Here is a 15,414-nt window from a genome sequence, read left to right as displayed (position 1 = left end):
TCCATCTTAATCTGGTCATTTATTGCTTCTTTCCTTTCACCAAGTCTCTTCCCCCTCCCCACATCCCCGTCTCCTGCTCTTCGCACACTTTCTCTCCATCTCTTCTGATGGAAATATTGATCGTCATTCCCTCCAAATATTGTTAACACTGATTCACAGACCCTACAATACACTGGATAAGTTAGTTCATAACACACAGCTGGAAGTGGTGATGCATTTTCTCTTTTTGATTGTTTTTTTGTTTCTTACAAATGGAAGCTGTTCATGAAGAGAGTACACTTGGCAGGAAACAATGATGGGCAAACACAATGCTACATGTAAATGAAGACACCACTGCCACAATCCAACACACACTCCTTCTTACTCACTTACACACACACACACACATTCAGACCATGGCATATCAGCAGCGAACATGACGTCTTTCATTTTCGAAAGCTTCACAAGATTTTTTTAAGTTTTTGCTCACTCACAATAAAATGACATGACATGTTACGAGGCTGTTGAACTTAAACACAGAGGCGCAGTGAGGGAAAATATCGCAACTACACTGGACATATCGCACTCACAAAACAAGACGGGACGGGACAGCACAAAGGCAGGGGACAGAAAGAGAGGGGAGAATCAGCGAGGTAGAGTCAGAAAGCAGAGCAGACGGAACATCAGCCTGTGATGACTGTATACGTGCGGTTGTGTTTCAGTTCTTCTCCCATCTTATCTTTGGTCCAATTGTCCAGGGCTTTTATATACCTTAAAAACTGTGGGGTGCGTGATTAATCTGCACTTTGCTCTGACTGGGCCAGTGTGGTGTGCATGCGTGTTGAGTCATCTGTATGTTTGTTTCTGTGGGTGCTGATGTCAAGGGCGACCTTGAATCTGTGTTCTGTAGGGCTCAGCTCATCAGATGACACTCTCAAAGAGAAGCTGATTCTTGGTTCCAGCAGGGGGCAGCAGTTTGGCCTCGCTCTCTGGGGCCAGATACTCCAGGTGATGTCTTCCCCAAACTGGGGTGGTAAGGTGCTGCCACCTCTGCACAGAAAAATACAAAGACACGATGAGTTGGCTCCGTGGACTGATGCTGGAGCACTGATATTTAGATACGCTTCTTAATTCACGCACAAGAGAATGTGCACAATCATCCGTGTTTGCACCCTGGCCTACTGACCTCCCGAAAAGATCCTTTGCAGCGAAGCAGTTTGTAGAGAACAGTGACAGGGATACAGAGCATTGAGGACAGAGCCAATAACCAGCCAAGTGCTTCACCCCACAAGGGGTATGTATACACTGTGTTGTAGGTCAGGGGCTTGTAGTTCACCACATGGAACAGGAACACACCCTGTATGCACACAAAACTGTCAGCGGTTTGCAAGTGCCACGTAGAACGAATAGAAAATCACACACAACAACACTTACCACACAAACAATAGGCGTGATGTAGGACCAGCACCACTTCATGTAGGGTAGCGGCTGGTAGCCTATCATACGAGCCACGTCGTCCATGAAACGGTCCGCGCCTGACAACGATGACATAAAGTGAGATAATGCATTAGATTGTGTTGTTTGTGCTGTTTGTATTACAGTTGTGCAGCATTGTCTCACCATAGACCCATGCAATCACCACACACTCCCAGAAGGCCTGCCACAGCAGAGTGATGCCGCTGGCAGAGTAGTAGTCAAACAGCTGGAAGACATACATCCCTCCCTGACAGAAACAGAGAAAGCAGTGAGGATCCAGTCTATCCTGCTAATTCTTTATGTATGACCTGACTGCAGCCCTGTCTCCACTGTTCAGGCTTTCATCCCATTTCAGTCCTGGCAATGGTTTCCTAAGCCCATGAAATTTTGGTACGGATCCAGGAATTCTTTTTTATTCACTTTCTTTAACATTGCAACGTTTTTAACAATTTCCAAAGGGACAACACATAGATGTACTGTAGATGAAAAAACAGGGATATTTGGAGGACTTATATCTATGAATGTGTAAACTTTGGTGCAGCTAAATTGAATTTAAAGGGACTGTTGGGCCTTGGTCAAAGTGTGCAAACTTATCTGAACCTTATCTTTGCTGTATTTCTATGGTACAAAACAATTTGTTTAATGTTCAACCATTGAGTACCAGCGAACTGAGATAATTCATAGGCTAGACAGGTGTGGCTACAATAAAAAAAGTCTACGTGTGGCAAACAGTATCATTACAATCCAACAATAAAGGCCACCCAAAAATGTGAAGTTGGACCATAAAGGGAGATGATGCCCAGTGATACCGTGACGAGATCCTTGTGCCCATGTGATCCGGTTTATCCGGCGCCATGGACTGACATTCCAACATGACAATGCACGTCCTCATGTAGCACAGATTTGTCGTGCCCTGTCGGACGCTGAGACGTCCCAGTCCTGCCTTGGCCTGCATACTCGCCAGACAGGTCACCCATTGAGCATCTCTGGGATGCTCTGGATCGGCCACAGCCAGAAAACATCCGACAACTCCGCCAAGCCCTTGTGGAGGAGTGGAACAACATTCCACAGGCTAGTATTGACTCTGCTGTGATGAAGGTGTGTAGCACTATATGTGATGAAAACTGGGGGGACATACCCAGTACTGAAAAACTTTAACTAGCCTTCAGCTACGTTGTTTATTTGGCAGTTTAACAGTTCAGCTTTGAATTGACTCAACAGATGTACATTGCCATAATAGAATAGAATTTGAAATCCAATGTGTATGTCAATAAAGGCTGCATTCCTACTAAGTATTTTATAGAATCATCAAAATAATCCTCTGACCCAAGTTTTTGAATGGCATTGAATTCAGTCTGGAAGTTATTTTGTGCATCCCACTTAAATCCTGACAAACAACAGAATGAGGTCTTAAACTCCACACTATACCTCTGTGACCATAGACATGTCGATGAGAAAGCAGATGAAGCAGCAGATGGCCGCCACCACCTCTCGGCGCAGAGAGCCCAGGACAGATTTAGGAGGCAGCATGTCCATGATTCCTGTTATCAAACCTTCTACCCCGACAAACTGAAAAAGAAAGTGAGAGGATAAAAAGAGAGAAAGAATGAGGAGAATGGTGAATGACAGACCCAGCGATTAAGATTCAAGTCAGTGAGATGCTTCTGAGTCTGTGAATATGCTTGGATGTTGTGCACAGATGTCTGCATTGTAACCGGCAATTCAATGTACTTGGAAATGCAATGCAATGTACTTGGAAATAACATACTGCTGAGTCAACCCCATGACTACCCGCTAATGTTCCCTTTCAACCAACAAATGTCCTGTGTGTCAGATGCACCTGACATGTAACTGAGAGGTGAGCATGTCCGCTCACACTCCCTTCCTCAGTCTAGAAATGCAAGAATGTGTATGTGTATCTTTGCAGAGAAATTTTTCAACCTGCAGACTGAGTTCAACTGTGGAGCTATTTTTACATCATTTAGTAGAAATGGCAGTACATGCAGTGTGGCTATGGCAGGAAAAGGAGAAAAAATTAATGCAGAAGAAATGGGGAAGTGAGAGTAACTGAAAAGGATTGGAGAGTAGACAGACGCTCTCTGTGTGAATCAGACAGAAGCTCATTGACAAATCCCTGGGCTGTAAAACAATGGATGTAGGCACTGGCTCAAACAGACACACAACAAACAGGCTGCTAAGAAATGCAATGCTAAAGCTGGACGCGGTGTGCCTGGACTGTCTGTGTGAGATGAAGTGATAGAGACACAGAAATGGAGGCAATGTTAATAAGTGCTGCAGAATCGAAAACAGCAAAATACAGAAGCAGGTAATACCTTGCATTAGCATACAGTGTCCTATAAGACGAAGCTAAGGTGGATATAAACAAACTTAGATGTGTCCATACCTGGCTGTCCAAGCCCAGTATGAGCAACATGAAGAAGAAAAGTGCTGCCCAGAGCGGCGCCAGAGGCATCAGAGTCACAGCCTTGGGGTAGGCAATAAAGGCCAGGCCTGGACCTGCACATTAAGAAGCAGAGTCAGAGGCATAAAGTACAGGGCATGGCTTCTCAAAGTCCAGACCTCGGCCCACATCCAAACTGGAGAGCAAGTCAATCTGCACCCAGAGTTTATCTACAACACTTTATGAGGTGTAATGTTTCGATTTTGGAATACATTTCTATCATTAAAAAAATGTAATATGCAGCGTAGCTGGAGATTATTCACATTGATCGTGTCCCCTGCTGAAGATGCTTTTACTCTGGCTTATTGCCATATCGTTGACAGCGTTGTCTTAGTGATGCTAACTACGAGAGTGTTATGAGAAGTCGTCGCAGGTACAAAATGTGTCTGAACTAACTGTCTGAGCCGTGTCTGCATCAGTTGTGTGCTGACCACATCATAAGACAAGTGACTTTTGTGATGTAATCACAAATGAAAGTTCAGGGGTCACATGGGGCTTGTTTAAAAGCAACTCTGGCTGGTGGATATCAGAAGATATTAGTGTAAGCCTGCATTCTCCACAGTTAATGTGGTGAAAAGCTCAAATTGCAGCAGCTTGACCAATGAACATTTGGATCAGTCTCCATCTGGCAATCACATCTACTGTGCCTCGGTTCAAAGGTATTTTGACCATTTTTAATGCCATGAATTTAAATGCTATAAGTAAGTTTATCAAATGTTATTTTGTAATCAGCAATAATTTCAGACTTCTAACCATAAATACAAATCAGAGGTGGACCTTTGCGTAACCCCTGATTTAGCTCTCAGTGTCAGCACATTGCTCATTACAGTGGGATTAAGGTGGCTACATAGTGGGGATGCTGTATCCTTACCACTCTCTGCTACCTTACTGATGTCCACGCCTTGCTCTTCAGCCATGAAGCCCAGCACAGAGAACACCACAAAGCCTGCAAAGAAACTGGTTCCGCTGTTAATGAAGGCCAGGACGAATGCATCCCTGCAATAAGAAAGAGGAAAAGAGAGAAAGAGAGAGGGGGTAAAAACAGAAGAGTAGAATGTGAAAAATATGCAGTATAATAAATATCCTGTAACATGAGGCTCAAATGGGATGCTGTGTTTGCAAATCAGGGATCAATAGCAATTTCTCTGAAAGCTTCTGTTGTCTTTGTTGGCAGGAGGAGAAGAAATAAACCAATGGTAAGTCTGTTCCAAGGTCTGAGAGGGGAAAGAGTTAAATGATACCCCCGACTGACTAATTACTACTGTCAGCTGTATATATAGAGTATTAACTGTATCTAATATTATAATAATGCATGCATTTATAAATAAATTATGTTGGAGATTTCATTCCCATTCAAATATAAAGTCATTTATATTCCATTCCAGTTTTATGGTGAACAGTGAGTGACCTTCAGTTTACTCTGATAAGTCAAGTCGAGTTAACAACACCAGCCAAGAATCCTCTCTGTATAAACAACAGTTGCACCACAGTGGTTATTATAACAGCAGCTGCCTTCAGCAGCGGCCACCACTCCATCAGCCGTCAACAAGCTCAATCAATCTGAAGAAATGCTCAGAGGAATGCTTATGGATTTGCATAATTACAACAAGTCAGAGTGGGAAAGTCGACCGCATCAAGACCACAATTGTTAAATAAGACTGCAAGTCTATAGCTGCACTAGTGGCCCTGTGAGTCTGTAATGGTCATTACATACAAGGAAATAAACAGGGCTGAGAGGAGACAAGTTTACCTCGAGGGGTGTAAAATGTTGGATTTGGCATTGGGGCAGTAGAGATTTAACTATGAACAAATAAAACCATGTTTATCCAAGACAAGGCTCCGCATTTATTAGTGTGTACTCAAGACTAAAGTGTGGTTTAGCCCACCTGTGCTTTGAGCTGAATGCTAACATTATTATACAAAAATTAGCGGAACCCTCAAGAGTCCTGGTCTGTTTTGGCCATTTTTTTACGTGTGTGATTTTGCCTTAATATACCAACTTAAAAATGTTTACTGTGTCACTGTTTGGTATATTTTCAGCACAACAGTGCTTATACAGACATACATACATAGTAAATCAACATATCAGACACAAAAACACACAGGACACAAGAGTGAAATCAATTCTTTTCATAAAAACCACAAATATGCTGCACACAGCATTTTCAAAAATGAAAATGTAAATACTGATTGCAAATGTGAAGTTTTCGTTGCATCTGTGCTAACCTTTAGCATTTTCTAAGTCTATATCAACTAAATATTAGCTTATGTTAGCACATTAGCATGCTATGTCAATAGCTATAATGTCTACCATCAGTTTTTAAAGTTGAAAATGTAAATAGACCTACAGGTTGCAAATATGAAGATATATTAGATGATATACATTGTATCTATTGGATATGGATGTGCTAACTTTAGCATGGAACATTTTGGAACATTTTAAATTGAGTACATGAGGCCTTGCTAAATATTAGCTAATGTTATCACTTTTGCATGGTATTTTTAGCAAATGTTTTTGTCATGACAATCAATTCAAAGGATAAAGACTAAGATTAACCCTAACCCTAGACCAAAGACTTGGACAAAGACATGGACAGACTGACACATTGACTGACACTGTTTTCCCTAATGCTACAGCACAAGATCAGATATAAAAGACACCAGTTAGATTAAGATAAGTGGTTTAAAAACAAGTGAATGAGAGCCCAAAACTGGCTCCTGAGTCCTAAATACATTGGCATCACAGTGCAGTTTATATATACTTCTCCCAAGATATTCTGGGCTACTTAAAGTGTGTGTGAGAAACAGAGCTGAGCGGACATACCTCAGGATCTGTACACATCTTTTAACTTCCAATTAAGGTCAAGGCAGAGAAAATACCAGATGGCAGGATATTTGTGAGGCTCCTCCTATTACGGGCATTCCAAATATCCACACAGCGAGTGATAAGATTATCTATCCCCACTACTGCTGTGGTGCTACCGGTCTCTTCATATATTCAAATATCTGCTAAGAGTAAATACTTTTAGGCTCATCGAGCTGCCAGCGAACAGAACTAGCGAGGTCACCTGTAGTTTGAACAAGACGCGACACTCCCGTCTTCATTAAGGGCCGGCTAGACCTTCTATTGTATCAGTTCATATGTATAATAAAATAAAATAGAGCTCCTCCTGGAAACCAAATCACTTCTATTTTTATCACGGAGGAAATTACTTTACATCTGACATGTGAGTAGTGGGCCAGGAAGTCTGTGGGCCTTCGGGCATAACTCCTTACACTCATACAGTGTATCCATCAAGTGTGAGTAGTGAAAAAAAGAGCAATTATGAATGGTATTTTTTTGGTATGTTTTAGACTAATCGGGTCAACGCTCACATTCATCAGTACACAGTGTCTGGCTGATGTTTGTGTTGACGTTGGCCTCCTTCCAGTGACAGTGTCATCTGGTTCTATGTTGTGTATTGACTCACTGGTAACAGTTGTTATGGAAGCGGTTGTAGCTGCCCAGTGCAGTCAGGGCACCCAGTCCGATGGCATAGGAGAAGAAAATTTGAGTGCCGGCATCAATCCACACCTATCATGTAAGGGAACTGTGTGAGTAATATTTCACACTCTTTCTTTTCACTGCAATGCTGCAGACAAACAGTATGTGTGAGGATATTCAAATGCAAGCATATGCAAAGGTTATACCTGTGCTTCTCCAAGTTTGGACCAGTCTGGTTTCAGGTAGTAAACAATCCCATTTATAGCTCCAGGTAAAGTGACTCCGTGGGCCAGAAGAACAACCAGAACCAGGTATGGGAACAGAGCAGTGAAGTACACAACCTGCAGAAAGATGGAAAAAAGGGAGATGTGAAGTATATTTCTAGATATCCTAGCACCAATTTGTAGAATATACTTGGAGGTGGGGAGGTGAGGTTTGAATGCTATGCATTAACTTGTAGTAAATAAAAGTAGAAAACTCCACAGTTAACATTAAACTCCTCATACTACATGAGGTGAGTACATAAAAATATGTGGTTATATGATGTATTTAACAAGCTAGTTCAGTGCTTATTAACATGGTCCATCAGCTATGGTCAAAAGTTTCAATGCAACTGCTGTTTTTATCACTTGGATTAAGCATTTACCTGCTTTGCAAATACTCAAGTCTTAAGTAGAAGCCCATTAGGTCCTTCCTGTAGTAGATGTGTAATGGGCCCTGTCATGTTACTTTGAAGAAAAGGTAGCCTGTAAATGGAAAGCCAGACAATTTGTAAACCTCCTGCAATAGCAGGGGTTTTTGGCAGACCTTTTCAGAAAGTAGTCTTTGTCAAGTTATGCCCCCATGCTACCTTGAAGAAGCAAGTCTCAGCTAAATCAGTGTGGTAAGAGCAAAGTAATGAGAAAGCACATATTTGCCTTGATCTAGGGTGAACATGGTCAGCTCTAAAACATCTACATCGTGGAAAGTTACTAATCGGCTTACAGCTGGCTGGCTCAATCTCCTTCATTGTTTTCCCCCTCGCTCTACGAGCTGCAGCTACTCTGGAGACACAAGTATGCAAACACAGACAGCTCCATATGCTACAAAATATGGTTGCATTCGTTTTCGTCAATGTTTAAGTGCACACACATTAAAACAAAATGAGAAGTGGACATCTTTTTTAAATGGAACAATGCGTATGGAGCATTTAACATAATAGGGATGTTGGGATCAGAAGATTGTAACCTGACTGAAACATTAAGCTGCACATATATGTATACACACATAAATATAAGCACGTATATAATAAAAAAATATATATTAAACTGTACATATAAATAACTATGCAAATTAGCAGACATTGAGAGAATACACATGTGCCTTTATATCTGTGTTTATGTTTTTCAGTCTTGACACTAAAGCTGATTTGGGGTCACAGGGCAAAATGCTGTAATTATTTAAATCTTTCACACAAAGCCATGCAAATAACACTCTGCACTCCATGAACCCTGATGGTGACAAGTAACATTTTATGCACAGTGTAGTATATGAAGCCATAAATATTAATATACACTCACTAAGCTCAGCTCACTGGCATGTAACATTAAGCACCATGAATTGCACAGCCAGAAAACACTTTACCTTGCCAGTAGATTTAACACCTTTCCACATGCAGAAGTAAACGATGATCCAGGTGACTATGAGACAGAGCACCATCTCATAGCTGATGTCACCTGGCTCGTGCAGCCCACCAGACAGACGCAGCACTTTACGCCTGGGAGAGAGAACACAGAGACGTGCCCGTTAGAACAGTCAATGGTTTCCAAACACACCAATGGGACATTTGAAGATCTAGTGGATCACTTCATGCAGGAGTCTGCAGGTCGAACTACAACTTGAATACGGGGTAAATAAGAATTTGCTAGGGCTTGGACTGTAAATGCCCTAAAAGTTAATTATATAATCAAATCTGTTCATGTTTATGATCATAATAAAGGTCTGCATGACAAAGTGTGGTGGCTGGATACAAAGTGCACAAACGTAGGTCAACTTAGCGGTATTCAAATCTTTTTGGCTTTGGATTTGGTTCTAGTCCTCCATGACAACTCCCAGTCAAATTACGACATACTCCCAGAACTCGATGACAGGGGAGCGCATGCCCTCGGACTCCACGCAGCTGCCGTTGAGAAGGAGCAGGGCTGAGGACAGGTTTAGCGGGGACGCAGAGGGGTCGAGGTTGGAGGGGGTGTCAGCAGATGAAGGCAGTGCGCTGCGGTTGTGGCAGGCACGCCGGAAGTCCTGTGTACAGTTGGGCGTGTTCCAGGGATGTCCACAGGTGGCCCAGGGCAGTGGGTTGGTGAAGGAGTGGAAGAGAAAGTAGAGGCCCCACACCAGAATCATGATGTAGTAGGTGTTACAGAAGAACACGATCACCATCGAGGCCAAGCCCAGACCTGGCAGAGAGGAGGGGAGGAAGGCACAGGATGAAGGGTTACAATTTGCAAATCAGAGGTGATAAACAGTATTAAAATAACTTGAACAGAGTTAGGTACCTTTGAAGAGGGGTGCAATGTTCCAGGCAGAGACCCCTCCTTGCTTCATGAACTGTCCCAGCGCGATCTCCAGGAAGAAGACCGGGATGCCCCCGATGAACACGATGAGCAAGTAGGGAATCAGAAAAACGCCTGCAACACACAACAAACACATTCATCATGAGGCACCTGAATTTACAGGCAGGGAGATACAGTGCATGGTGTCATTATCGCAAACAGCAAAGAATTCAGTAACTCGGAAAAAAAACTCTGTAACAAGTAAAAGCACGTGGCAAGGTTTGGATATTTTATAAGAAGCATATTACGACAGAATGTGTGGTTTATATTCCTTAATAACACAATAATTATTAATGGCATTATCATGGTAATAATCACATTAAATAAACTAATTCCCAATAACATAACAAAATATTAGACTATAGAGACTTTGTTGTCATTTACTATAAAAGGAACATTTACCAACCAAGTGTGTTGACAAACAGAGAACATTTCATGGTCATACACTGAATTAAACCCCTAAACACACCATTGTAAAGTTTTTCATTTTGAATTATAAATATAACAATAAATAACATCAGTCTTCAGATGATATGTGCAATGATGTGAATGGAATGTGCTGCTGTGCCACAGACAGATAGGGTTAAAGGTCGTCAATGATTTTGTCAATTATCCTTTATTCTTAAAATATAGATTCTGTACAAAGTTAAAGGAGACAGACGGTGAGTGTCAGTGTTTTCTATAAATAATCTCCCTTTAGACTTGTGCCATGGCAGCAGCTTGCTGTGATCAGGAATAGACGGCGAGAAAAAAAAACCTAAATTAAAAAGATGGCATGGCCCTTTTTAATTCACTAAACGATTTGGTTTGATTAATAATATAAGAGGGTGATGCCACCACAGTGCGCAGATGGAAGGGAGTCACATGACCAGGTGTGACGCAGAGCAGAGAGAGGCCGAGAAGAAAGGAGGGAAAGATAGATGGATCACAGGGAAGGGACACAAGATAAACTGGGACAATGCTGTGGTTGAGGAGCTTCAACTAATGCAAAAAAAAAAGAAAAAAAAAAGAACCACCACGCCATTGCCCTGGTTGTCTCCGCAACGGTACTATTGATTGACAGTTTGTGCCTCATTCAGTCCATCATCTTTATGTCATTCTGTGAGTGCAGAGGGCTGTAGCCTTATATGGAAACATTTGTGAACGGGAGTCTTACAGAGAAAAGGGGTGGGAGATCAAGAGAGAGACACAGAGAGGAAAGGAGAGAAAGAGAAAGGGATGCAATTGGAGGCGTGAATGGAATGACTAGAGAAAATGCTTGGGCTGACGTACCCTGGCATATTGGGCAAATCAGCGAGGAACTGCGTCCTTAATAGGCTTAAGTAAAGCCTCTCTAATCATGACTGGACCAGACACAGCAGGCCAAGAAGCCGAGTTACAAATAAATAAATTAATTAATAAATAAATGAGATTTGCAGAGCATTAATTCCACATGTTTACAGTTCTATCTTCCATAGTCTCCACTGGAGTGTGTCCTTGATTCAGACGGCTCATCTACAAGCTGCAGACCTTATCTGACACACAGTAACAGGACAGTTATTGTGTGACAAACCCATATGGTTCCTTATCAGGAGCAAAGAGGGAGAGAGCACCTTTGTATTCTACGTGAGGTCTGGGCAGGAGCACAGGGGGGTGGACTGTGTGAGGCAGGCCATTGTTATACGATACCAGAAGGTGGGTATCAAAGCCATGGGTCACAAGACCCACACACACAAGAGAGGGAGGGCTGGACTATGAAACACACACACACACACACACACACTGAGTTGTACCATTCAACTAAACACCTCATAAAAAAAGAGAAAGGTGGGTATAGGGCAGAGATAACACTAGTCAAGGCCAGAAGCTGCCGTCCAGGGAGGTTACCGTAAGACTAGCTGGCACAGATGTAGGGGAGTGGATACAGACCATAAAACAACTTGTGATCAGCGGACTGACCGAAGGGCAACTTGTACTAGGTCTGAATGTGAAGCAACGGTCAGCTATAACAAATAAAGTGTTGTTCCACCAACTGCCAGGAGAATCTGAGAGAAATAGCTGACTGTCAATAGTGAAATACCAGGATTTCAATTAGCTGAACCACTTTTTCCAATGAAGAATTTCTAGGATTTGTTTCTATTGTATTCTAACAGCAAGTTAATGGAAGCTCTTAACGTTGATCCTTTGGCCTATAGCCATGACGGCATCTACCAATATCTAGGAAAATGAGTCATCAAGTCTAGACACTATCTCTACTGCACTTTTCTATTCTCATCGACCACTCAAAGCACGTTACATTGTGAGTTAGATTCACATATGTTTCAATACACAGGTCTTTTCTATCACACACACACACACACACAGTTGCACAGGTCTTTAAGGTCCAGTGTCTTGCCCAAGCACACTTTGTTTGGAATGCGAACCAGGGATCGAGCCACCAACCTTCTAGTAAAAGGACGATCCGCTTTACCTTCCTACGTTAAGAGACACTAGCTGTGTCTGGATTTTAAACAATGGTGATGGACAATGCACAGTGGTGCAGTTTATTATAAGATAAAGTGGTTGTTACTGAAAATCCCAAGTACTCTGTGAAGTGTGCTTGCATACTCATGTTTTAGACTTAGTGTAAGAAAATATAAGCTTTGGATATCAATCTGAACTATTTTAGTGAAATGGATCCTGACACATTTTGAAATTAAACTTCTCATATAGTAGCACAGAGAATGATTCTAACCATACTGTGGACCTGGAGCTCACCTCCTCCGTTCTTGTAGCAGAGATATGGGAACCTCCACACATTGCCCAAGCCAACAGCAAAACCCACGCAGGACATAATGAAGTCCATCTGTCTGGTCCATGTTTCTCTCTCCACCACCGGCACTGCCACCCCGTTCCCGGTCCCGGCTGCAGCCCCATCCTGGGCCTGCGGTGGGCCAGCCCCTCCGCCCTCGCCACACCCTGGCCCCGCTCCAGGCACGGGCACCAGGGGGCGAGCTGACCCCCCACCCTCCTCCTCGGACAGGGTCCCTGCCTCCAGCTGGGGGAGACTGATTTCACCTGGACGGGGGAAAAGATGGGAGAGTCAGATGAGAAAGAAGAAGAGAGAGGGGAAAATGGAGACAGACAAGACACCAGGGATCAGTTTGTTTAAATGCAGAGGAGGAGACAGTATTTTAACACTCATGTAAACATACACACAACTTACAACTTACATACTCACAACTTCACACCACAAATCAAAACTGGAGGCTGGTAATGAATGGAAGAGGGAATCTGAAGGTTTTCCATTCATTGCATAAAGCATCAGAACAGCTACAGCTAAAATGCATTGCACTGTGCACATTCAGTGGGTTTCTGTGTGTAATCTGCCCTCACACAATCAGTGCTTGGGCTGAAATCACGTTGCTGTTGTGCTGGCATCACTGAGCCCTCCCCCCGATGCTCATTCTCTCTGTCTCACAGACAGTGGATGATTAGTGATGCTGCGGTACAACAGCAGAGAGGAGAGCCGGCTGAAGGCACGTCCTCGCTCATCGTCTTTTGTGTCCATTTCCCCACAAACACCAGTGAACACATGCAGGCAGGGGGCTCAGACACAAGTAAATGCACCGGTGTGCCGCTCCACTGCTGCCATCCTGTGATATCAGTGTCAGCTTCTCTGTGCTGGATGCAAAAGCGAGGCAGCTGAATCCAGATCAGAGCAGTTTGAGAGGGTGTGCGAACAGAGGAGGGGAAAAAGAAGAAGAGGGGAGCGAGGAAGGTGAAAGATGGAAGCAACTTGATTGTCCCATGAGCTTCACGTTAATCCAAATAGACCCCATGTTGGGATAAGAAAAAAAATCTATTGTCCCTGCGTGTGAATGGGGGTTTGTGTGAGGAATAAGACCTGATCTGCTCACATCTCACAGTGGAGATGCCTGAACATGAGTCATCTAATTCTGTGATGCTGTCAGATGATGATGCTCTCACATCACTGGACTTCAAACTTGACATTTGATTTTGTTGTGGGTGCAAATGTGCACAATAAATGTTCTGCATGAGGTGCACATTTAGTCATCCTCACGTGTATCTGTGAAGTGATGAGGCTGAGGCAGCCTGAGGCTCAGTCCTGTGCTAAGCAAGTGCAGGTCATGCAGCACCATACTCACCTTGGCTGTTCTCTTCCAACTCAGGTGACATGTTGTTGAAAAACTGTTTCTCTCCTTTTTCAAATGAAGCTGGCGGCTGTTGGTTTGAGCCAGAGGGTCCTTGTTGAAGTTTTAATAAACGTGTCTGGCTGATGACAGGGCTCAGACACACACACACACGAGCAGCTAGAGCTCAGCTTGTCTTTCTTTGATTTTTTTTAGATTTTGGTTTTCTTTTGGTTTTCTGAGTTTGTTATTTTTCGCCTTCTTGAAATCGAGAAAAAAAAATCAACAATCAATCGCAGTTTGTTTTTTGATCGCACGTTGGATCCCCTCAGCTCGGCCAGGGAGACGGAGACAGAAAAAAAAACAGTGTTCACAAAGCGCCGCGGTCAGATGAGCCGATGACAGGAGGAGATTCAGAAGCAGTCGACGAAGCACTTGAAGGTAAGCCTGAAGAATCTCATGGATGACACTTAGATGGAAATGATGCTGCGCCTTAGGGAGAGGAGCTGGTTCCTGTCGTCCTCGTGTCGTTCCAACAGCGCCGGTCAGGAGTCCGTGAAGCTGTGCGTGATGCCGCGGCTCGACAGAAGGAGAATGTGATCCGCTCCACCACGGTCCGTGAGCTGAGACAGACTCTGCTCGAGCCCTCCCTCCCTCTCCGCCGCCGCCGCCGCCTGACGTGATTGGCTGAGACCGGATCCAGTGCGGTTTGTGCGCACAGCATCATCATCATCATCATCATCATCAGCAGCAGCAGCAGCAGTCAAAAAGAAAGATAGAGTCACAAGGATAGGTCTATGTCACATGCACACTCATGCATGGACACACTTACACACACACGTCTGTACGTCTAATGCATTCCCTAGCCCCTTACCATAACCTTAACCACCACAACTTAATGCCTAACCCTGACCTCAACCTAATTCTAACCCTAAAACCACGTCTTAACCCTCAAACAACCATTTGAAAAAGTTAGGACCGGTCAAAATGTCCTCTATAAGGACATGGTCCTCACAGAGGTATAAGTACACGCACACACACGCGTTTGTATATCTGTCTTTGGGAGGACACTCATAGACATAATGCATTCCCTAGCCCCTTACCGTAACCTTGACCATCCAAACTAAATGTCTAACCCTGACCCTAAAACAGTTCATTAAAGATGGGTACCTCTGAGTGTCACTCTGTGGGGTGTAGGCGCAAGGTGGTCCTCACAAAGATCTCTATACAAGTACACACACACACTCACTCGCAGACATGCACACAGGCACGTACACACAACTTCCATTCATTGTGACCAGCCAACCCCAC

General features: G+C 43.4%; 1 protein-coding gene across 3 annotated transcripts; it reads right to left on the bottom strand.

Moving 5' to 3' along the window:
- LOC109635187 (sodium- and chloride-dependent creatine transporter 1) lies at positions 1-15,393 on the bottom strand. 3 transcript variants are annotated; one of them, XR_011243338.1, is made up of 15 exons: positions 14,119-15,393; positions 12,728-13,027; positions 9,935-10,066; positions 9,511-9,835; positions 9,024-9,156; positions 7,607-7,741; positions 7,387-7,490; positions 4,788-4,912; positions 3,860-3,972; positions 2,884-3,024; positions 2,265-2,496; positions 1,600-1,702; positions 1,414-1,514; positions 1,166-1,336; positions 1-1,029 (listed from the first exon to the last, which is right to left on the bottom strand). XR_011243338.1 is itself a non-coding variant. In XM_069527669.1 (14 exons), exons 1-14 carry the CDS (start codon positions 14,147-14,149, stop codon positions 901-903), a joined length of 2,043 nt encoding a protein of 680 aa, XP_069383770.1. In that variant the 5' UTR covers positions 14,150-15,393; the 3' UTR covers positions 1-900. The 3 variants fall into 3 exon arrangements, 1 of the variants encoding a protein (XP_069383770.1); XR_011243337.1 differs by having other exon boundaries at positions 1,600-2,496; XM_069527669.1 differs by lacking the exon at positions 2,265-2,496.
- Between the last annotated feature and the right edge of the window lie 21 nt (positions 15,394-15,414).

The sequence above is a fragment of the Paralichthys olivaceus genome, chromosome 6 (genome assembly GCF_024713975.1).
Source record: "Paralichthys olivaceus isolate ysfri-2021 chromosome 6, ASM2471397v2, whole genome shotgun sequence".
NCBI lineage: Eukaryota > Metazoa > Chordata > Actinopteri > Pleuronectiformes > Paralichthyidae > Paralichthys > Paralichthys olivaceus.
This window is presented reverse-complemented; position numbering and strand designations above follow the sequence as displayed.